At 54.8% G+C, this 23,266-nt stretch overlaps 1 protein-coding gene across 4 annotated transcripts in view; it reads right to left on the bottom strand.

The window, feature by feature from the left end:
* Positions 1 to 4,929: 4,929 nt before the first annotated feature.
* Pde2a (phosphodiesterase 2A) overlaps positions 4,930 to 23,266 on the bottom strand; it is a 60,860-nt gene continuing 42,523 nt past the window's right edge. For all 4 annotated transcript variants that reach the window (XM_048359573.1, XM_048359574.1, XM_048359576.1 and 1 more), the window contains 26 exons: positions 22,484 to 22,539; positions 17,606 to 17,665; positions 16,507 to 16,660; positions 16,211 to 16,263; positions 15,963 to 16,037; positions 15,827 to 15,868; positions 15,290 to 15,358; positions 14,983 to 15,113; positions 14,123 to 14,234; positions 13,581 to 13,620; positions 13,414 to 13,477; positions 13,018 to 13,090; positions 12,710 to 12,887; positions 12,123 to 12,235; positions 11,412 to 11,489; positions 10,604 to 10,726; positions 10,117 to 10,187; positions 9,718 to 9,840; positions 9,394 to 9,481; positions 9,147 to 9,194; positions 8,056 to 8,130; positions 7,856 to 7,955; positions 7,503 to 7,615; positions 7,128 to 7,166; positions 6,884 to 6,990; positions 4,930 to 6,343 (listed from right to left, as the gene is read on the bottom strand). In XM_048359573.1, the coding sequence (XP_048215530.1) occupies positions 6,133 to 6,343; positions 6,884 to 6,990; positions 7,128 to 7,166; positions 7,503 to 7,615; positions 7,856 to 7,955; positions 8,056 to 8,130; positions 9,147 to 9,194; positions 9,394 to 9,481; positions 9,718 to 9,840; positions 10,117 to 10,187; positions 10,604 to 10,726; positions 11,412 to 11,489; positions 12,123 to 12,235; positions 12,710 to 12,887; positions 13,018 to 13,090; positions 13,414 to 13,477; positions 13,581 to 13,620; positions 14,123 to 14,234; positions 14,983 to 15,113; positions 15,290 to 15,358; positions 15,827 to 15,868; positions 15,963 to 16,037; positions 16,211 to 16,263; positions 16,507 to 16,660; positions 17,606 to 17,665; positions 22,484 to 22,539 (2,396 nt within the window). In that variant the 3' untranslated portion in view covers positions 4,930 to 6,132. The remainder of the gene's footprint in view (positions 6,344 to 6,883; positions 6,991 to 7,127; positions 7,167 to 7,502; positions 7,616 to 7,855; positions 7,956 to 8,055; positions 8,131 to 9,146; positions 9,195 to 9,393; positions 9,482 to 9,717; positions 9,841 to 10,116; positions 10,188 to 10,603; positions 10,727 to 11,411; positions 11,490 to 12,122; positions 12,236 to 12,709; positions 12,888 to 13,017; positions 13,091 to 13,413; positions 13,478 to 13,580; positions 13,621 to 14,122; positions 14,235 to 14,982; positions 15,114 to 15,289; positions 15,359 to 15,826; positions 15,869 to 15,962; positions 16,038 to 16,210; positions 16,264 to 16,506; positions 16,661 to 17,605; positions 17,666 to 22,483; positions 22,540 to 23,266) is intronic.

The raw sequence follows: 23,266 nt of genomic DNA, 5'->3' as shown, positions 1-23,266 counted from the left end.
TCTTCTAAGCTCCCCCCAGAATCACCCATTAAACTCTGTGTACAGCACTCTTAGGCTTTCTCCGCTGCACCTCCAAACTTTCCCAATTTGGTGGCTGACATCAAGGTCCGCCATCACTCTGCACGAGTGTGGGGAAATAAGTACATACACGCTTGGCTTTACCATTTTGCATTCCAACCAGTAAATGAATGCAGTTGAGAATTCTGATGATAGCTTGAATCCATTTTCTTTTTTTGGTGATCTGCATTTTCTGTCTGGAAGTTTTTGGAATTTCCTCTTTTTATTGATGGTCTTAAGTTTGTGAAATAATATATCTGATTGTGCATTTTTTCTTTATCTCTCCAAATGGACATTCTCTGATCATATGTATGTATGTATGTATGTATGTATGTATGTATGTATGTATGTATGTATGTATGTTTGTTTGTTTGTTTGTTTGCCAGTCCTACGGCCTGAACTCAGGGCCTGGGCACTATCTCTGAGCTTATTTTGCTCAGGGCTAGCACTCTACCACTTGAGCCACAGTGTCACTTCCAGCCTTTTCTGTTTATGTGGTACTGAGGAATTGAACCCAGGACTTCATGCATGCTAGCCAAGCACTCTACCACTAAGCCACATTCCCAACCCCTCTGATTCCTTTTAATCTTAAATGTTTTATGTGTATATTTATGTCTGCTTTTTAAAATTTTGTTTTTGAGTACTGGGGCTTGAACTCAAGGTCTTACTCTCTTCCTTAGCTTTTTCATAAAAGGCTGGCTTTCTTTCTACCACTTGAATGACTTCTCCACTTGTGGCTTTTTGTTGGATAATTGGAACTAGGAATCTCTCAGATTTATCTGCCTGGGCTGCCTTTAAACTGAGATTCCTGGATTTCAACCTGTTAAGTAGCCAGGATTACAGGCACAAGCCACTAATGCATGGCTTTGTCCACTCTTTCCTGTAGATATTCCTTCCAGTTATTCTCCTCTCATCTGGGATATTTACTATGCAAATGTTGGCATCTCAACTTCTATCTTTCACAATGTATTTCCTCCTATACTTTATATCCTTCTATTTCTCATTTTGAAACAGGGTCTCACTATGTAGTCTAGGCTGGCCTAGAATTTGCTGCATAAATCTGGGCTAGATGAACTCAATTATCCTCCTGCCTCTGCCTCCCAAGTACTCAGATTGCAGGCCTATGCCACCAAGCCTGGTGGTATACTTTCTGCTTCTTGGTCCCTTTCCTACTACCTTTGTCAAGCTGACTCTACATTTACCATTCTTGTCCCCACAGAACCCACCCTGCTCATCTTGGCTATTGACATCTTTACTCCAACTGTTATTTCATACCTGGCAATTCTGCTTGGCTCCTTTTCTAAATGGTTTGTTGTTCTTACCTCATGTTGCCATTATTTTGTCTTTCCTCCTTAAATAAATTTAAAGCATTTATTTTAAATTCATAGCCCATCTGTTCCAGCAAGTCTGCTTTAGATGGTGTGTTATCTAGTTCTCTGCCTTTCTTTCGGTCAGTATGCTTTTGACCGGTGGCTGGGTTTCCCTTAGGGGTGCTGTGTTTCAGAATGTGACAGTGGCCCTGGGAGTGGGCTGTCGGCAGGCCCTGATGTGCACTGGGGCTCTGACTTTAAGATGAGGGGCAGAGTTCCAGGCACCACACAGCCACTGTGAGACACTGTGACTCCGGCCTTCAGAAGCGAGGCAGCCGCAAGAGAAGGCAGCTCACTGGAAGAGCAGAACTTCATGGAGCAGCCAGTGATGAACTGTTCAGTCTCATGGGTGATTCAAGTGTTCTCTTGCAGCCCAGTGTTTCACTTTAATTCCTATCCATTTCATGCTGCTGCCATGAGTTCTTAGACTCCCATAGCTCTATAGTTTCTCTATGGAGACTATGGGGACTGGAAGGAGCAGCCATCTTGGAAGGAAGCCATCACCGTCCTCTTACACCTGATCCACCCACCTCTAACATCAGTGATAAAATCTGTTTCCTGTATGGGCTCATCCAGATATTACCTCCCAGAATTATCTGGCCATGCTGTTCATACCCACATACACCGCTCTCTAGAATGGGGCGCCCTCCTTCTCAGTGCCCTTCTATATCCTAAAGGTCTTCAATGGGGTTCCTCATTTCCAGAACAGGAAAATGAAGATCGGTGAGGAATCCTAGTGCTCATCTTGCTAGGAGAGACAGAAAAAGCCCTGGAAGGGTTGTGAAGACAGCCAAGGAGTGTGGGTGCCAGTGTGCACTGACAGCTCTTGCTCGGTTTCAGGAATGAGTGCGGAAGTGTGAACTGCTGTCAGGCAAGGCCTTCTCAACATCCCCAATCCTCCCCACACCTGTCACCCTGCCTCCCCACTTCCCTCCTCTCCCCAGGTGCGGCACAGAACCTGGCCTTGGGGACAGTGGATGCCCCGCTTCCCCCAAGGGATCCAACTCCTGCTCAGTGCCCCTCCTTCCTTCATTTCCTGGGACCTGCACCCTGGCAAGAGGCCTTGAAAAGAGCCTGTCTCAGCTTACTCTGACTCATGGCCACCTTCTGTTCCCTTCCCCCCCCCCCCCACCACTCACTTCCCCTCCTTCTATCAGGACCCCACCCTCACCCCAAGCCCTACTTACCCTGACGCAAGGAGAGTGCTCAGGGTCCCTACCCCTCCTCTCCTCCCAGATTGTTCTCTTGATCTGTCTACAATGTCTTCATGGCCTGTCCCACCTGTCCTCCTTCCCAAACTCAAAGACATGCCTGCCTTGTGTGCCTCTGCTTGCTCTGCCTCTCCCAGCACTTGAGCACGTGACCCAGGCTCGCTGTTCTTGTTCTCTCTCTCTCTCTCAGCAGAGGCCACTCAGCAGGCAGATGCTAGCAGGGACCATGAGGTCTCAGGCAGACCCCATGGACCTTGGTAAGAACAAGCACGGGAGGCTGTGTCAGCGTGGGTATGCTGCTGTGTGACTATAACAGGGCAGTAGATGGGTGGACAAGAGTGAGATGCGCCTTTCAAGGCCCCCCAACACCCCCCCCCCCACCCGCCAGCCCTTCTCTGACCTCAGGGGAGGTGAGGATTGCGATGGTTCAGTGCCACCTGGTGGCCATGCCCTGAACAACAAACCACAAGCCATTTCCTCTTCCTGCCCCCCACGCCCCCCCCCCCCCCCCCCCAGGGTCCAGCCAACTTGCTTGTCATCTGGACAGGCCATGATGTTCCTGTAGAGATTCAAGGTGGAGGCCTTGTCCTCCTGAGTTGCCTGCTAGCCCAGAGAAAGTGCCTCTAGAGGGAGGCAGGCAGGCAGGGCCCAGATCCTAACCTGGCTAGATTACTTAGGCTCTCTACACCTCTTAGCCACAAAATGGGCTGACAGCATTCATCTTTTTTTTTTTTTTTTTTTTTTTGGCCTGGGCCTTGGACTCAGCCCTGAGCACTGTCCCTGGCTTTTTGCTCAAGGCTAGCACTCTGCCACTTGAGCTACAGCGCCACTTCTGGCCGTTTTCTATATATGTAGTGCTGGGGAATTGAACCCAGGGCTTCAAGTATATGAGTCAAGCACTCTTGCCACTAGGCCATATTCCCAGCCCAGCATTCATCTTTCTTCTCCCAGCCCCAACATGTGTTGGGGTGGGGCTGGCAAGCTCTTCGTAGTGTACCGGCGCCCCACCTTCTAGGGCACACCCCAGTCTTCTCTCTATACCTCTATCCCACTGGTCAGTTACCAAGTCCTGAGGATCTAACCTCTCTTGGGTCCTCTCCTCACTCATCCCCTAGACAGCACTACACTCACAGAACACTCTTGTAGTCACTGCTCTGCTATCCAATAGAACTTTCTAGAATGTATATCTGAGTCACTCTCCGGCTGAGAGTAAAGGCAAGCTCCACAGCCCGGTGCTGGAGCCCATCACCAAGCTTTGTCCCCCTCCCCCTCTCCACCCCTCCACGGCCACCGCTCCCTTCTTTGTGCGTTCCTTGGCACAGTTGCTTCTACCGCGAGTGTCGATCTCCTCTGCCTGCAGGAAAACAGCTCCTGCTCACCTCTCCACCCTCACTGTGATTCTTCTCAGTGATGATGCTGCCTGGCTTGTCACAGCCAAGCTGAGTTTGGGTCCCTCTGCTCCGGTTAGCTGTGAGACTGTCCAGACCAGGCGCAGAGATGAAGTCAGCTCTGCGCCTCAGCATGGGGTCCTACAGCTCGAGGGAACTCCTTGTGGATGGTTCTCGTATGTGCGATGTGGGAAACATCAACAGGGCCCCCGAGGAGGGCAAGATTGGCTGGGGACAGACAGCAGGCTCAGCGTTGAGCGGGCAGCACAGTCCCTAGCGTGTGTATTTGGGTGGTATTTCCCCTTTGTCCGAAACTGGATGCAGGAGGGACACGCATGCATTCATGGTTGCGGGCATGCGCAGAAAGCTAGTTTGTCAGCACCCACAGTCCCTAGCACCAACATGGCACCATTAGAGCAGACATTTCCTGGCAGTCTTGGGCCACAAAATGCCCCCTACCTCTTCCTGGGGTCAAGCCTGGTCTTGTGCTATGAGAAGAAGAGAGAGACAACCTCAGGGACCCCCCCCCCCCAGCAGGCCTGGGTAGGGGCTAAGCTTGGACCCTATGAGTGTCATAGGGGCACTCATGGCCAAGGCAAGCTAACACGGAAGGTGTAAAAGGAGCCCTAGGGTCCCTCCTCCAGGAAGCCTCCCTGACTGCTTCAACCTCTCAAGTCTCCCTTTGCAGAACAAGCCCCTTGCCAAGCAATGTTCCCTCTCACTGCTCCATGCCTGAGCCTTCCCCCTCCCCCCCATCCCTCATCATCTGGCCCTGCCCCCAACAGGTCTGTGATACCTCCCAGGGGTGGAACTAAGCCCCCTGGAGTGAAGCATTTGCTTTCCCCAGTTTTGCTTCTCCTCTACCCCATGCACAGAGTCCACAGACAGCTCCCCGGGGGAGGGTTGGTAGAAAGAAATAGATTTATTCTCATGTACAAAGCAGTCAGCCCACGGGACCACATACAACAGGTGCACAGAGTCCTAGAAAAACGCATCTCTCTAAAGGCAACTCAGAGTAGGTAAGGCAGGTGGCCCCTCCCCCGCCACAACACACACAGAACGACACAGAGGAGAGAAGCCAGCAGCCGGGCTCACCCGAGAGGCCCGGCCTGGTGGGGGGGGGCTCCCAAGCCCGGGGGGCACAGGTGGATATGGCCTTGAAGAGGAGAGAAGCAAGGCCAGGGTGAAGCCAGGCCTTTCTTGGTTGGCAGAAATGGGAGAGGGGCTCAGGCCAAGGGGGTGCACTCGGGGACACTGAGGGACTCCGGGTTGGGCATTCTGTGCCCTAGGCTGGCAGAGATGTTCCACCGCCTCTGCTGGGGCTGCACAGCGCCCTAAGAACGTGACGTTTGGGCAAGGCTTAGAGAACCAATGGTCTCACTCTCCTGTTTTGCCCAGAGAGGAGAGGAAGTTGCCCTGGGTCACCCAGCTAGTGGGAAACAGCTGACACACTTGGTGTCCCCCAGTGGAGGGCCCTGCCTGCCTGTCCGCTCCTCTGCCTTCTGCCTGAGCCCCTCTCCCCAGAGCACTGAGCCGCCAGGCTGGTGGCTTTTTCCCCGGGAACCCCAGGTCCCAATGCCACCAGAGCCATCGAGGGGTCCTCAGGGCTGCCATTGCTGTGTGGCTGTTTCTAGTCCTCCAGCAGAGCTAGAGACTGTTTCCCACCCCGTGCTCACACAGGTGTCCCCCTTCCCCTTCCATGAGGAGGCCTAGACACCCCAATGGGTAGGAGTCTGCAGGAGAAATGGCCACAGATCTGGTGGCGGGGGCAGGAATAGGGCACAGAAGGAACCACCGGGACTGCTCAGAGCAAGAGTGACTTGGGGAGAACTTGTCAGGGGGTAGTCGGGGGTGCGGCACAGGGGGCCCGCTCAGGGGTCGCCCACGTGCGCTCTGAGAAATGGCAAAGTCCCACTAGGCTAGAAGTCTTGCTTCCATGCTATGGACAAGCACGCCGAGGCCCAGGAGGAGCGATGCCCAGTGCTCAGCTCACGCAGGAAGTCCTGGTCTAGCAGCCAGGACCCATGGCTCTGGTTCCCAGTGCCTCAGGCCAGACTGGTGGAGGGCTGTGGAGGAGAGCCGGGCAGGGGGGGCCCCGGGAGGGCATCACTCAGCATCGAGGCTGCAGCAGCCATTGACAGGGGCCCTCGTGCCATCCAAATCAGGCACCTCATATTCCTCGTCCAGGAAGTCCAGCGAGTTGTTGCTTGGGAGGCCCCGGATGGTGAACTTGTGGGACACCTTGGTCCAGTGCTCACGGTTGGAGGCCACACGCTCGTACAGCTCTGCTGCCTTGGGGAACAGGTCTTGTAACAGCCTGGGGATACGTAAGAGCAGGGTCAGAAGTCAACAATCAAAGCATGGTTGGGCACTGGTGGTTCACACCTCTAATCCTAGCTACTCAGGAGGCTGAGAGCTGAGGATCGCAGTTCAAGGCCAACCTGGGCATGTCAGTCTGTGAGACTCTTATCTCCAATTAACCACTAGGAAACCAGAAGTGGAGCTGTGGATCAAGTGGTAGAGTGCTAGCCTTGAGTGAGAAAGCTATGAGACAGTACCCAGGCCCTGAATTCAAGTCTTAGTATCAGTAACCATCCCCCCCCACCCCACCAAAAATAAAGCATATAGAAAGCAAGCAAGATGAAGGCTGCACCACAGGTAGGGCTGGCCCAAGGGAGCTTGATGGTCTCCATGGGGGACCAAGGATGACATGAAGGACCTTCTTAGCCACATGGCAGGACAAGCTGTGGATGGGTTGGAGCTAGGCCAGGCAGAACTCAGTAAGACGTCCATGCTGGCCCCTCCCTGTCCTGCCCTCTCTACTCGAGGTCCCCCGCTGTGCTCACAGATAACTCACTTGTAGATGGGCATTGCAATGTGCTCCATGAAGCTGATCTGCAGCTCAGGGATGTAGGCCTTCTCCCGGTCCATCATCTCCATTGGCCTGTTGCCCATGGCCTTCTCCTATGGGTACCAGCTCATCAGGCCTGCTCTCTTACTCATCCCTCATGTCCCAAGCAGGTCAGGTGAACCCAAGCCCTTCCTCCTGCAAACCAGGGCCCAAGCTCAACCTGGGCATCCTGAGGTCATGCCACACGTACCAAGTCTCCCTGGGAGAAGAATTCTTTGTAGATCAGTTCCTGGAAGGAAACACACTCATTACTTCCAGTGGATGGGATCTATCCAGCCAGGCCCATTCCCTGAACAGCAAACTATGGCCCAGTGACTCAGCCCCCTGAGGGCCTGACAATAGGGTGTAGCTGGGTTCTAGCCCACCTTCCACCAGCCTGACTTGGTATGTGGTCCTGTGAAGCCTGTGCCCCATTCCGAGCCTTCATCAGTCATCCTGAGATGGTCTAGCTTTCTCTCCTCCAATATAGCCACGCTGAGCTCAGCACACAGAGTGTTCAAGGAACAGGGGGTCCCCAGGGCTGAGCAGGGTGTAGTCTATGCCTTCCTGGGGAGGCAAGACTCACTGCGATCTTCCGGGTGGTCTTCCAGCCCTTGGTCTGGTCAGAGAGGTCACAAGAGGTCATCAGGAGGCAGAGGAGGAGCCGGTGGTGCTGTTTGTTGGTTGGGTCATAGCCCACTGTAAAGAATAAGATGAAGGAGAGGGGTCTCGCCCCTGTGGCCCCTCTGAGGACAGCACTAGGAAAGTAGGCACTCCTGACAGGAGCCAAGGGGCCACTTAGAGTCGTGCCGGAGGGGGATGGTGGCACCATCGGATAAGGGTTGATGCTGGAAAGGAGATGAGTCTGGATCCCTGGGGATGGTCCCCGGGCAGCGCCCCCTCCCGACTGCCCGCCTCCCCAGGGCTGACAGCAAGCACCTTCGGCCATCTTCTGGAGGTCTTTGAAGATGCGGAGGTGGTGGGCCAGGTCTGTGGCCAGGATGATGTCTCGCATCAGGTCCAGCATGCGCTGGTAGTCCTGGGGTGAGCCAGGGGAGGGGTGTCATGGCCACCCCGCCCCTCCGTGCTGCTTCTGCTCCTCGGTCAGCCGGCTCCCACCCTCCAGCCCTGCTGCTCACCTTGCGGGAGAAGTGATCGAAGATGTTGCAGCCATGGGTGTTGAGGATGGCGATGGCCTGAGCGAAGTGGTGCCTCTGAAGGGACAGGAGGGAGGGGCTTCACTGGGCAGAGGCTCCCCTCACCACGGACCGCAAGGGAGACACTGAGGCCCCGCCGGGCCCTGGCTCCCAAGAGCAGGCAAAAGAGGGGAAGCAGGGGCTTTGGTTTTCGAGCTCTATTTCGACCCTCGGTGACTCAGGGCGTGTCCCGAGCCAGCTCCATGATGCTTCCGACCCCTCAGCTGTCACACAGAAGGATCTGATAAAGTGAGCACCCGGGGCCTCTGCGGGCTGGAGAAAATTTTGAAATGATCCTAGACACTAATTCATGCAGAACACATTTGTTTGCTGACAGGAACGGTGGTAATGAAGCGAGGGGCAGGGCCCTGTCTCCCAGCCGTGAAGCACTGTCACTTGGAGGAGGAACAGCACATCCCAGGGGACAGAGGCCAGAACCCAGACTGCACCGGGCCTCCCAGGGGACAGCGAGCAAGTCTCTGGTGGGGGGGGGGGGGTGTGCGAGCAGGGGCGGCCTCTGGAGGGGTGCTCAAGAGAGGCAGCCAGTGGCAAGGTGACTTTGGAAATGTGGCTCCCACCCAAAGCCAAGACCACCCGGTACCATGTGCAGGATACTCAGAGATGGCTCCGCCTTTGTCTCTCTTCCCAGGAGCCCCCACAATCTAAGGTTGAGAGTCTTGAGGGGCATCGTGGCCTCCTGTTGGACATGCCCCATCCATCCCCTTGAAGCATCCCTCTCCTCTCCCAGCTCTTTCTCCATGGGTGCCTGCAGCTCCCAGCTCCAGGAGGTAAGGGGAGTGGAGACTCTAGGGGCTTGAGTGGGCGGGGGGGGGGGGAGCTTCACGCTGTCCCCAGTCTTGTCTTTGTGAAGATGGCTTGGGCAGACTCCACTCCCACTGCAGCTGCACCTGACTTGCCCTGGAGGTAACGCTTGATGTCTGTCTGCCTGAAGAACATGGCTGTAGGGCCAAGTGCCAGTCTAACTGGCTGAAGAGGGGTGAGTTGGGGGAGGAGGGGAGATAGGATGGCAGTACCTCCATGACAGAGCCCTCAGAGCTGTAGAGTGCGGCCAGCACAGATTTCTAGAAAAGTCCAGAAAAATTTCCATCATTCCTCGCATCCAGATCTAAAAGCCCACTGTTGATGGAGTCCTGGCCCTTCCCCTTCCACCCCAACTGCTCCTGGGTCTACACCGCCACCACCACCACCCACCACCGCCGCCGCCCCCTCAGGCTGTGAGAGAGGAGACTCTCAGACGTGTGGGAGGGGCAGGCCTCTCACCGAGGCCACCTGGAAGGAGTTGTTTGTGCCTCTGTGATCCAGGTCGTGACACATGCAGGAAATAAACAAGGCAAAGATCTCGATGTCCCTGGATAAGACACAGAAAGGAGTTCTCCACAGCTGCCTCCCTGGCCCCCCGGAGGAGAGCTAGCTGATGAGATGCCCAGACAGGCAGTTAGACTGTCTGGTCTCCTTGGTCTCAGTCATATTCATGACTGTGGGACTGTGCAAGCCTACTCCCTGGGTGAATAGGACAGGCTCTATGGTGTCGCACAGGAAATGCTTCCCTGTCTCAGAGAGGGGCCCCAGGCTGCTGTCACTCACTCGAGGTAGTTGGTGAGCTCCAGGTTCTTGTAGAGCAGGTAGCAGAAGTGGGAGACAGAAAAGGCGTGCATCCAGTTATGGTAGGGTGGATCCCGGTAGCCCTTCTTCACCATCAAGCAGAACCTGGGGGAAGAGACGGGGTCATCTGCTCTCCTCCTCCAGGAAGCCCTCCAGGCTCCACCTTGTCTCGTTGCTTGAATTTCTCTAGTGAATATGATCCCAGTGCCTGGGAGTTGCCTCTCATTCACTGATCCTCCCCCCTGCCCAAAGTCTGGGTCTCCCCCAGTCATCCTCAGAAAGACACCCCCTTCCCAGCATGTAGTGGGAGGGCCATGGATGGAAAAGTGGAAAAGAGCAGGAGGAGGGGCTTGGTCTTCCTGTGCCAGGAGGGGCACGCACCGGGCCAGGGTCGGGCAGTCAATTTTGTAGTTATTGATGAAATTCATGTCCTGCAGCATGCTCAGGATGGCCTGGGGAGGACACAGGAGGGAATCAGCACGTTTGGCAGCATCAAGATGGGGCTCCTGCCTCTACCCTTTCTCAAAAGCCCATACACAAACTTTTGGAGTTCTAGAACTTCAAATATAAACTAGAAGGCCATAAAATAGTTGAAGCAACCATTTTCAGATCTGTGAACTTTCAGAAATCAAAAGGACCTAACCTTGGAACCCCAAAATGTTAGCAAAACTAGGGGACTGCAAACTCCAAAGCCACATGCCCTGGACATGGTTTCAGAACAGCTCTTAGTGACCATCCAGTCCAGCTCCATTCAGACCATCTCTCAGCAAGCCTCCACAGCTTCCGTGATGACTCCCTTACCAGGAAGTCCATAGGCACGTCTAACTTAAATCTCTGGCTCCTTTCTTCCCTTTCCCCATCCCCTCACCATGGATGTGTCATCCTCAGGCAGAGAGCGAGGAGTGTAGGTGAAACAGGCGAAGTTGGAATCAATGGCCGCCACAGGCTGGATCCCATCGTGGAGAAGTTTGGTGTATTCATCGTCAGAGACCTAAAGGGGGTGCCAGGACATTGGAAGATGGCTTCCTCCCTGTCCAGGGTTCTTATCCACAAATTCCCATAGCAGATGGGAGACCTCCTCATTCAAAAGGTGACATAGATGACCACCCTCCCTTCACAAGAGCTAGGACGGGGTGGGAGATGGGGTGACCACGGAAGCAGTGGGCTTCCCAGCCTTCAATAATATCCAACCATCTAGCTTATTTCCTGGACATTGAACTTGGCCTGAACCAAGTTCTTTCCTGATCTTTCCAGCTCCTTCCAGCCTAGCTGAACTGAGAAACAGCTTGAAAGACAGGTCTATAGGAAAGGAACAGCCACTGGACATGATGGCCCAAGCCGGAAATCCCAGCATTTTGGAGGCTGAGACAGTAAGTTCGCCGGTTCAAGACTAACATGGGCTACACAGTGAGTTTCAGACCAGCTACATAAAGACTGTGTTAAAAAAAAAAAAAGGATGTAGAGGATAAGAAAGAAAATGAACTAATAAAAGGAGAAACACAGAGCAGACGAGGAGAAAGGCATTGTTCCAGGTCTGCCTTAGATTCCTCGGGAGACAACAGTCAGAAATCACAGCCTGGACTTGGGCTGCTAAGGACTCCGGGAGGCAGAGAAGAAATGGAGAGGAGCAAGTGGCCCTGCAGCCTGGAGAAGGCCAGACACTCTGTAAACCTTACCTTCATGTGGTACATCATCATTTCATTGGCCAGGTGGCTGCGATACTGGGCCTCATTCACTTTTTTGTATAGGAGAGACTGAGGGGAGACAGGGAAAGGGGTTCAAACAGGGCATTTGTGAAATCAAAATGCCCTTTACTTGTGTAGAGGGTCCAGAGAGAACCTCCCCTTCCGGTCCCATTTAGGCCTACAACTCCAAGTGCAGGGCATGGCCCACCCCCATGTTTATAGGGCTCTCTTGCTTGCCTTCCCCCATCCTCTTATATTTGAAGCATTGGACCCTAAGACTTCAATGATGGACCCAAGGCAGGAAAGAGCAGCAGAGAGGGAGGGCTTCACATCAGGAACATGAGTTGGATTTCCAGGCCAGAGCCACCAATAAGCTGGCACCGCGAAACCCAACATTTGCCAAAAAGAAGCCGACAAAGGGTTGGATTGAGGTTGCTTCCAGAGAAAGGGGAGGAATACTTTTGGCAATTAGACATTTTTTTTTTCTTCTAATGGTCCTTGGAGGGTGATTTGGACGGGGCAAATATACCCCTATTATATTACCAGACGGGTACGGAACCCAGAGGTGGCCAGCAAGAGGTGGCCAGCATGTGCTGAAGACTGCACAGCCCCCAACCCAGACGGTCGGCGCGGACCGAGCTAGGAGAGCAGGTGGGTGGGGCAGAAGGGCGGGTCCCGCGCTGGCCAGCCCCGCCCCCTCACGTGGGCGATGCTGATGCCGCAGTAGATGGAGAAGGCGGTGGCCAGGTCCTCGTCGAACTTGCTGAACCACGGACCGTTGATCTTGTTCACTAGCTCGGCCACACCGATGACCTCTGGGGAAGACGGCGAAGCTAGGGACGGAGGGATCTGGCAGGACCCGCCCTCCCTGAACTTCAAGTCTGAGAATTCCTAAACCTTTTAGCTTCGGGACCCTTGGGAGGGTGGTTGAAGCCCCGCCCACCTTCCAGTCAGCCTTGCTCTGTCCTTGGCCCCGCCCCCGGGGGGCCGGTCCGCCCCGGACACGCCCCTGACGTTACCACGCCCCTTGTCGTCGTTTCCCGCCTCTCGCGATCGGGCCCCTCTTGGCCACGCCCCTTTCCACGCCCCTGGATCCGCCTCTCACGGTCGGGGGGGTCCCCTCCTGGCCACGCCCCCGGGTACGCCCATATGGTTGCCACGCCCCTTGGCCCCGTCTCTCGGGTAGGGGGGGTCCCTCCTGGCCACGCCCCCGAGGTTGCCACGCCCATACCCTCCCCCCCACGGTCCGGTCCCTCCTGGCCCCGCCCCCGGCGGCGGCGAGCCCGCACCCTGGTTCTCGTTCTTAATCGGGAAGCAGAGGATGTTGCGCGTGCGGAACCCAGTGCTGTCGTCCACGCCGCGATAGAAAAGCGGATGGGCATATGCATCGGGGATGTTCAGGATCTGGCCTGTGGTTGCCACGTGGCCCGCGATGCCCTGGTCGGCTGGGATGCGGATCTCGTAGCTCTGCGGGATGAGCGTGGGGTGGAAAGGATGAAGTTATTGGGTGAGGCTGCAGGGGTGACCAACTAGCGTTGGGCCTGCTCCCCAGCAATCCCCGTGCACTCCCGGCACTCTCGAGGGGCCACTCCCATACCTCATCGTCCACCACGCCCCCATCGAACACCTTGGCCACCAATTCATTCTGATCCAGTAGGAACACGGAGCAGCTGTGGGGAGAAGGGGTTGGTTCTCAGGACCCCGATACCCTTTTCCAACTGTCCTCACTTCTTCTTACTTAGGGTGATGGCCCGATTTCCAAAGTCTTGCAGGAATAGCTCCAAGAGGAGACACTCTTTTCAGGGTTGGCTGACATCACACATTCCTCCTTTTTTGAGCCTCTACTATGTACAGTTAGTTGCTGAGGATCTGTGGCAAACTGATCTAGTCCTGACCCTGCTGTTGAGTGGTGACCAATCAAGAAGGCAGGGAGAAGGGGGGAAGGAGGCTATGAGGAGCCTCTTTCGCCCCTTTTCTGGGTGGATTTGCTCACATCTCCGCATTGCTGAGGTTTCTGGCCTCTGTGATGATCTCCTGGAGCAGGACAGAGACGTCATCTGGGGAAAAGACGATGCCAGGCAAGTGGTGAGACTGGAGTGCCAGGCAGAGCCCTCCCACGTGTCCTCCCCAGATAGCTGGCATGAAGGGCAGTGAACTCACCCAGGTGAGTGAAGAGGTTCTTTGCCACTTGGAGAAGGGCCTAAGGAGAGGGAAATGGACATCATAGGGAGTTCTAGTTAGGGACCACCCTAACCAACCCTCAGTCTCCAGTGACCGGAGAGCCTTCTCATTCCTCCACTAGGGTTCCTAAAACAGGGGTGGAAGTGACAGTTGTCTACTAAGTGAGGAGCAGTGGAATAGCCCAGCAAAGATATGTAGGAAACATCTGAGTCTGGCAGATAAGATATCCATTATCCTGCTCTTGCTACCAAGATATTACTGTAGTAATCACAATGAGCAGTAGAGGGCGATCACATACAGTACCAGCAGCCGCCCCCCCCCCACCCCACCCCAGGGCCTAGGGAACTACTGACCTTCCCTCCTTAAACAGACTTCCATTACTAGGTTACCTAGCTGTCACAGGGCAGGGCTGCCATTTTCCCAGAAAAACATAGGCATCTCTTTTCTGGATGGCTTTCTGGGTCTGGGGCTGAAAGCTAGGTGACTTGGTTCCTGGAAGAGGCTCAAGGCAGACTACTCACCTGGCACTCACACTTGAGCTTCTGCTCCCTCTGGAAGGCCAGGGTGCTGGTGAGCACTGTGCCTGTATAGTGGAAGCAGTGCTGGATCACATGCTCATCGAGGTCTGTGAACCTGAAGGAGGGGCTGGAAGTCACCCAAGAGGACAAGGAAGACAGGCGTCTCTCCCTTTTCTCCTCACTTCCATGCCACCAGGAAGCCGCAGGGATATTCTGGGCTGTGAGCTAGTCACAACTCCCCTCCGCACTAAGGCTATTCTACTACCTCCCTCCTTCCCTCAGACTAGGGGCTCCCTGATAAAAGGGCTCTACTTTTCCTCAGGCCAAAAGGGGTTTCTTCAGGCTGTTGATTTGTCCCCATTTTGTTTTGGAATCAGGGTTTCTCTATAGTACCCAGGCTAGCCCGGAACAACTTGGGATCCTCTCAACAAAGTCTCCCCAGAAGTTGAGACTCCAGGAGTGTACATCTGCACCCACAGGTTATTTCTTGAAGCTAGAGTAATTTCTCCCTCTGATTAGAGGGAGACCAAGACTGGGTCTCCTTCCTCAGACTAAGTCAGTGCTGGGCATCCCCATGCTCTTCCCACCATCCTTCTATCCTAAAGGTGGGTGGGGGGTGGGCAGTGGCAGAGAAGGGAAACTCAGATGGCTCTAAAGGAGCAAAATGGGACATGGAGAGGTATCCAGCAGCTGCCGCATGGGCCTCGTAGAACCTGACCTAGTAGAAGGCCACAGTCTTGCACTGACAAACTGTTCAGCCCACCGCTGCTGGGAGGGTACCCCCTTCCCACACTGTTACCCCAGTGGAGGCCTGCCTCACCTCCAGCTCCACCTCCTGACCCATGTCATCCCACAAAACTCACAAGTCTCCTCCCAGCTTGTTGAAGGCGCAGGCCAAGGCTACCACCTGGTCAGTGGCCCGGCTGATGACAGGGACACAAAGCATGGCCTGAAGCTCAGAGCCCAGCATGCTTTGTAACTGCCGCACATCCTCCTGCAAAGGAGACTGCATCAGGGTAGGGAGGAGGTGGGAATGTGCTCCTTCCCCAGCCCTGCTCTGTTGCTGGTGCAAATTCCCTGAGTCTTAGCTCCAGACAAGATCCTGACTCGGGAGGTTGCGCGGGAGGTCTCCCCTCTCCCCCTCTCTGGTCCAGCCAGGCCATGGCTTACGGAGGTGAGGTCCTTCAGCTGGATGGACTTCTTGTCTTCAACCACCTGGCCCAGGCGTCCCATGGTCAGCTGAGGAGTGAGGAGAGGCGGAATCAGGGCCCAGCTGTCCCCACATCAAGCGGCTCACAACCCATCCAGAGGATCGCACCCTCTAAGACGGGGAGTTTCAACAAATTATTCAGGGAAGTAGTAGGTGAAGTCAATATTGAGCAGAGAGTTGGGGGAGGAGAGGTTGGTAGAATCATCTGCAGAAGACTCTAGGGTCTTCCCAAAATAGGCGAGATATAAGCAAGCTCCAAAGATTCTCATTGATTGCAACAGATTCTTCTCGGGAAACACTCCTACAGAAGTGAGCCAGTTCCAAGTAAGCCTTCCTGTAGCTATTTCTCCTAATGGGGCCACATTGTGAGACACGGTGATTTCTTTGTAACACGTCTAAGTAAATCTCAAGACCCAGATAAATCCCACCTGATTCCAAGAGATGCTAGCAGACCCCATCCCTCCCCACAGGTCCCAAGAATGCACAATAGGACTCACAGGAAAGCTGATCTCTTCCCCTAGCACTTTATCTCCGATGACCTGAGAGACCGAGAGGTAGGGACTAGTTACTGGAAAGACAGACACTGGCTCCTCTCCCACCCACACCCTGCGGCCAGTGGGACTGGGCCCTCACCTTGCAGGAAAACTGCAGGTTGTCCTCCGACACTAGCAGGAGGCAGCAGTGCGATGCCTGGGTCTCCTGTTGCAGCTGAGAGGGGACAGACAGAAGGAGGGACTGTGAATCCAAGGTCACACTCACCCTGTCTCCTCTTTGAGGCTTTTTAGGAAAGGAGCCTTACTTCCCCATCTGAACTTGAGATCTAAGGTTCTAGGGGAAGTTGGTCCTATTGGGAGACAGGCGGGGAGTAGAGGGTGACTCACATATTGGAGGATTTTAAGCTGCAGAGAAGTGGCATCCAGGTCGTAGAGTTCCCCTGCAAGGGCGAGGTGCTGCTCAGTGAGGGCAGTTTGGTCCCTCAAGGTGCTCCCCCCCCACCAGACCCCGACTTCTTCTAGAGCTCCACCTCCATCTGCACCTTACTGCCTAGCCCACTGACCCACCTATTTGCCTGGCTCCGCCCCCGGGAGCGCCCCACCTCCCAAGCCCCGCCCACCCAGAGGCCCCACCCCGCGCATCTCCAGGTCTTCCCCATAACCTGCACAGGTGGGGACCTCACCACATAGTTGCAGGATCTTTCTATCTTGGTCCGTGTATTCCACCTTGTCCTTCTGGTCTTCTGACACCTCCACCAGGGGATTCTGGATCTCTCCAAGGGTCGCGGTGGGCCCACGCTGCTGCAGGGCCTGCACCCTCCGCAGGGCCACCAGGGTCTGGGGTGGACCAAAGGATCATTGTGTCCGCAGGACTCCAGGGGTGCCCTCAGCCCAAGGGACCCATCGCTCTGTTCCAAGCACCTCACCCTCACACACACATTCCTCCATCCCGAGAGTGCCCACCGCCCTCATCAGTCCTCCGTCCCTCAGTCCACAGACAAGCACAAGGTCTGTCTGCGCCTCTTGCTCTCACAGGCTAGGCAGGGACAGGTACTTGTGTCCTTAGCACATGTGGGAGTTCCTCAGACCTTGTTAAAATTATAATCCGAAAATCTCAGGCAGAACAGATATTAGGTAGTCCTTCCTAAGTGGGCACAAAGCATTTAACTCCTTTTATTATCTCCACTTTTTTTTTCTTTGCCAGTTCTGGTGCTTGAACTCAGGGCCTGAGCACTGTCCCTGGCTTCTTTTTGCTCAAGGCTAACACTCTACCACTTGAGCCACAGCGCCACTTCCGGCTTTTTCTGTTTATGTGGTGCTAAGAAATGGAACCTAGGGCTTCATGCATGCTAGGCGAGCACTCTACCGCTAAGCCACATTCTCAGTCCTATCTCCACGTTTGTTTATTTGGTTTTGAATTTATTTTTTAATGCCAGTACTGAGGCTTGAACTCAAGGGCAGGGTGCTTTCTCTTGAGGCTGGCACTCTACCTCTTGAGCCACACCTTTACTTTTGGCTTTTTGGTGGTCCATTGGAGACAGGAGTCTCAGGGACTTTCCTGCCCAGGCTGGTTTTGAACCCTACAACCCTCAGCTCTCCGCCTTCTGAGTAACTAGGATTATAGGCATGAGCCACTAACACCCAGCGCTATTATCCCACTTCAGCTGTGAAACAGGCTCTGAGACTTGCTCGTGGTTCCAAAGTTCGCAAGTAATGGAGCCAAAACTGAAATCCAGGTTTGTCCTGTTCATCATCCATCCTGCCCCATCCCAACCCACTCACGTGCTTCTCCACTGCCTGCAGGTTCCACTCGTCACTGTCGCTCAGCTGGCCACAGTGCACCTGGAGGGAAAGAGAAGGGCTCCAGCGGTGACCGGCCGGCCGGTCCCTGCCACAGTGCCTTCCCTGTGTCCAACACACACCAGCCCCCAGCGACAGACATGCTCCATTCGGTGGCCCTCCATGATAAACCCATCCTCTGACCCCGCAGATAGCGCCAGGAAAACCCCCTCCCGCAGGAGGTCATGTAGGGCGGATCCTACTGGAACATTCTGTCTCTGTCCCATCATTTTCCATTAGCACTGTTACTGTTGAACAGCACAGTCAAGGTGTAGAGTGTCAGGATGGGGGGCTTTAGACCCCTTCCCAGGGTCTCCCCCACTGTGGGGCCCTTCAGATCCTGATTATAGAAGGAGTAGAATTGACCTCAGTGTCCTAGCTTCATTCTTTCTGAGTCAGGGTTTGAGGTGCCTCTAAGTCTGGGTCAAGGAAGGAGCTGAGGCTCTGCCTATGCAGGGTGAATGGGGAGGTGGATGGACTGAATTCTCTGCCGCCCACTGTGTGCTGCAGGTTTCCTGTGTGATGCAGGTGAGCGGAGGGACTTATCCAAAGTCACAAAAGCCCCAGTGGTACAGTTAGGAGAGCCCTAGCTGCTCCCTCCAGGGACTTGTCCCAAGTCACTAAGTGGAGAATGACAGGACAGCCTCACCGGTTCCCTCCCCTCCCTTCCCTCTCCAGAATCATCTCCACTGCAACCCCCACCATCCTGTCATCCCTGGGCCAGGCATGGGGGCGGGGGTCAGCCATTTTTTTAAGCTCGGTCTCTTCCTCCCTTCTGCCTTGCTTGGGTATTGAGGAGTATTGGGTATTGAGGGATGGTGGTCCAGGGGTTCACTTCAGGCCCTCCAATCAGGCTTCCTACCTACTCAAAGCTGTTTGCTACCAGCAGGGCTCCCCACAGTGCCTTCACTGGGGGCCCCTTTCTCATCCTCCCTCCCTGCCCTTAGCAGCCCCAGACTGCCTCTACTGTAGAGCCCCTGCCTGGGGCAGTTGGGAAGAGGAGGCCAGCTGCTCCTCAGAAGCTCTGGATCTCACTGGGGCAGGATGGGGGGGGGCGTGCCAGGGGAGGGAGACCTGGAGCCTCACCCCTAAAGAAGATGGAGACTGCCTGGATTGCAGAGCCAGAAGGTAGCGGAGCATCAGGGAGGCCTCCTGCCCTGACACTGCCGCATCAGCAAGACAGGCAGAACTGGAGGCAGGGAGATGGTGCAGGCAGGAGGCCGTCCTGGTGGTGCCGGGGGTGGGAGGTGAGGGGGATGAGGACCTCTGGGAATGGGGATCTTTGATGCCACTGAGGGAATGGCCTAGAAGTTTTAGCCTAAGAGAACTAAGGAGCAATAGCAGATTGCGCATTAGAGAGCCATCATCTATCAGGTGGAGGTGAATCACAAGCAAGACTGCAGATAGATCTGGAAGAGAGCAGGGACGGTGCCCTCTGAGACTCCCATAGGATAAGGAGGCAAAGGAATGGAGGCCAGCAGTCATTTGCACTTGGTTTACCAATGGCATTTGACTATGAAGGAGGATGCCATTCTTATTCCCTCTCCCTGGGCCCAGCTCTCATGAAAAGGGAAGGCAGGAGATGCAGACTAAAAACCAATGCTAAGGGAAAGGAAGGGAGCCTGGTGTCCTTCTAGCAGGTTCACCCATCCAGCAGGTGAACAACACACAGAGATACTCTCCCGAGAAACCTCAGGAACTGCCATGTGCACACACCCATGCTCACTCTTCCTTTGACACACACACATACACGCTGCAACCACTGCCACATATACACACACATACTAACAGTGTCGATACCATCCACATGTGCACATTCATACTACTACCTAAGACACTTGAGCTCCCATTCCCAAGAACCACGCACAACCTTGCAATCACACACACACACACACACACACACACACACACACACACCCCAAACACTCCAATACACACGTGGCCACACTTTCATGTGTCCTTGTTAATGAGGGTTGATTTCTGGGCCCTCTACAGCGGGCATTGACGCTTAGAGAGAACAAAAAGTTCTCACCCTCACCAAATCCGACCTGGTAATGGTATAAACACCCATCCCCATGCAAGGAGCTGGCAGGCACAGCTGAGAGGAGGAGCAAGCACCAATCAACATCAAATGCCAGAGACCAAGGGCCGCCCACTCCTCAAAGGGACTTATTCTCCCAGAACTGAAGAACAGAACCAGAGACTTTCCCCACAAGCAATCTGCACCCAGGGCCCTTGAGCTGAGCTGCAAAGGTCCAGAATTCACCACACGGCCCCGCACCTGGACGGTGTTCAGAGATCCTACTACCAGCTATGTCTCCATCAGGCCCCAGTATTCCTTGTATCCCCTGATTTCCTTGCTCGCGTTTGCCATCATTTGTATTTTTATCCTGGTACTCACTTGTTTCCTGTCTTCCAAACTATACCATCTAAGGCTGAGCCTGTTGGTCTGTCTTGGTCCCTTCTGTGCTCCAGAAGCTAGCACACAGTGCTTACTGAGCACCTAGCTGGTACTCCAGAAAGAGATCATCAATGGATGGGCGGAAAAATGGATGGATGGATGGATGGATGGATGGATACCAAGCGCAGAGACCAAGCAAGGGCACTAGGGCTTGCTGAAGAAGGAGCTGGTGACTCATCCCTCCCAAACATCTTCCCTGGGTCCTGTCCTCTCCTCGCTGCCCCCTCTGCCCTGAGGATCAGGTAGCAGCTGAGAGCTCCCCATGGCCAGGGCTGCCTCTGGGAGGACATGAGATTATGTGGCTCATAGATATTCCCTGGGGGGCATTTGGCAAAGGGCATTTCTACCTGAGTGAGAAGGGGCAGGCTTGGAGGGAGGTGGTCGGTGAATAACCCAAACACCCACCCTTCAAGAGCTCTGCAATGCCGAGGTGAAGAAAGGGTTATCAGAAACTTCTGGGAGCCCCTCTCACAGAGAGCAACTTTCTCAATAATGTGTACCCCATACTTCTGCCCTACCAGGCCTCTACTCTTCCCCAACCCCGAATGTCATTTCCCACTTCCTAGCATGTCCTTTCCCTGTTCTCTGCCTGTCAACCTCCTACTCATGCCACAAAGCCCCACATAGATGTCTCTCCATTGTGAGGGGCCCCTTGCTGCTCCAGCCTTTGCTACCAAATCACCTGTTGGCTGGACTTATTTCATTTGGCTCGGGATGGCTGGAGAATGTCACTGCTCTCCTCCAAAATGAAAGCTCCTAGAAAATGGTTTGTCACAGCACCCAGCCTGGGGCAGCTAAGTGAGTTTAAATAAAGTGGTCTGACTACTTTTCTTTTTTTTTTTTTTATGCCAGTGCTAGGGCTTGAACCCTGGGCCTCATGGTCAAGGCTGGTGCTCTAGCACTTGAGCCACATTTCCGTGTCTGGCTTTTTGCTGGTCAATTACAGGTAAGAGTTTCATGGACTTCCCTGCCTGGCCTGGCTTGGAACCGAGATCCTCAGATCTCAGCCTCCTGAGTGGCTAGGGTTATAGGTGTGAGCCGCCATGCCCTGTCTCATTACCCTTTTCGAGACACCAGCCTCTCCTTCGCTTCGCCACCCCCCCGCCTGCTGCCTAGCCCCCGTCCTCAGGCCCACCAGCTCTGGGACAGACTGGCAGGCACAGTGGAGAGGAGGAAGCAGCCCACAGAGAACTCTGCCAACAGCAGATCCAACCCCTGCAGGAGCACAAGCTGGGGGTGGGGAGCAGCTTGTGGGAGACGCTCCCCCCGTCAGACAGATGGGGCGCAGAGTCAGGGCATCAAGCCAAGCACCCCCCTTCCCTCCCCTGGTGGCCACCCCCTACTCCCACCCTCTTCCCTTGCCAGCAGCTCAGGAAAGGTCAGGCGCCTCAGAAACCTTTAATTCCCTTTTAATGAGCTTGAGGTTGGGGGGGGCTCCCCCGGTGCACCCTGGCCAGCTAATTTATCTGTCAGCACAGTGCCACCTAAGCGGAAGCAGACCCCCAGTAATAGTAATCTGGGGGCACTAACCCCTTCCTTACCTGGGTACAGGATAAGGATTTTGAGCCCCACCTCCATATGGGAGAAGAGATGGAGAGGAACAGATCCCAGCTGGCAAGATTCTGCCACCCCCCATAGCACCCCATGGTGGAGTGAGACCTGCAGAGCCCCACAAGAGGTAGCGGACCTCCACTTCCCACGGAAGCCTGGTCCCCTCCCAAGCAGACCCCTAGATGTCTGGCCTGTGTCCAACCTCAGTGGGAGTCTAGCTGGGCCCCGTGTCTTCCCACATAGCCCCACCCTGTGCCCCCTATCTGCAGTCACCCCCAAACCTGACCCCTCTCTCACAATGCCTCCCCATCAGTGGCTGGTGTCCTCTGGTCTCCCCGAGAGTCTTTCAGTCAGTCCATCTCACCATGTTCCTGCTTTCTTGAACACTGTCTCCCAACCCATGGGCCGGGGGAGGGGATCCCCAAGAGGAAAGGCCGGGAGGTGCCAGGGGCTAGGTTTTTTCAGCTCCATGGGACCGAATCCAGACGGGACCTGTGCACAGGGCAGGTTGCTGCGTGGGCCGGCTGTTTGCTTCTCCTGCTTCAGGGCAGGGCCCAGGGCTGAGCTGTGGGAGCTGCCTACAAGCATCCCTAACCCCCATTCCCGGCCCACTCCATCCCAGATTGCTGCACACACACACACACACACACACACTCACACACGCGCGCACACACACACTCACACGCACGCGCGCACACACACACACTCACACGCACGCACGCACACAGACAGGCTCTGTCCACCACTTTCTCCCCTGTCATTCTCATCTCCAGTTTTACCCCATAGCCCCGCCACCTGTGCAGACTCACCAAGATGACAGCTGCCACCACCTCTGTCTCCTTGTCCACCAGCGGTATGACCAGCACTGAAGGGAAGAGGGCAATGAGGTAGACATACTGAGCAGGGGTTCGGGGAGGGAGACAAAGACGCAGACAGAGGGGCTGGGACAGAGACACAGAGAGACCCAGAGGCCCAGTGAGAGAGGGGGGCGGGGTTCTGAGCCAGCAACAAAAACAACCACGGCAATGACCCCTGCATAGAAGGAAACCCCCTCACTTCACGCCATTCTTCTGATCCTCCCAGCAGCCCTGAGAGGAAGGGAGGCAGGTGAGGCTGAGCACCCCTGTGCCATAGATTGGGAAACTGAGGTTCAGAAAGGGGAAGTGACTTGCCCAAGATCACACAGCAAGTCAGGTCTCCTGACTCCCAGTCTTGTGCACTTTCCACATCGAGACAGAGGACAGAGACCTAGAGAGACTGAGACACGAGGCAGAGAGAGACATGGCGGACAGGGGGCATGGAGAAGAAAAGAAAAGGAAATAGAGACAGTGACAGAGCATGACAACAACTCCAGTCCCAGCGTGCAGCAGGCACAAGCACGTGGGAGCCACAGCCACGGGTCACTGAGCCCTAGTGAGTGCCGAAACCCTCAAGATGCCCCCTCAAGGTAAATACCCATTTTACAGTCAGGAAATTGAGGCTCAGGTAGATTAGTAGCATCAGAGAGAGGATTAGATGGAGGGATTGATTGCTAGAAACACAGAGCCAAAGAAAGGAGACAGAGATGAGGACGGGCAGAAGACAGACATGAG

The sequence above is a fragment of the Perognathus longimembris genome, chromosome 13 (assembly GCF_023159225.1).
Source record: "Perognathus longimembris pacificus isolate PPM17 chromosome 13, ASM2315922v1, whole genome shotgun sequence".
Classification (NCBI taxonomy): domain Eukaryota; kingdom Metazoa; phylum Chordata; class Mammalia; order Rodentia; family Heteromyidae; genus Perognathus; species Perognathus longimembris.
This window is presented reverse-complemented; position numbering and strand designations above follow the sequence as displayed.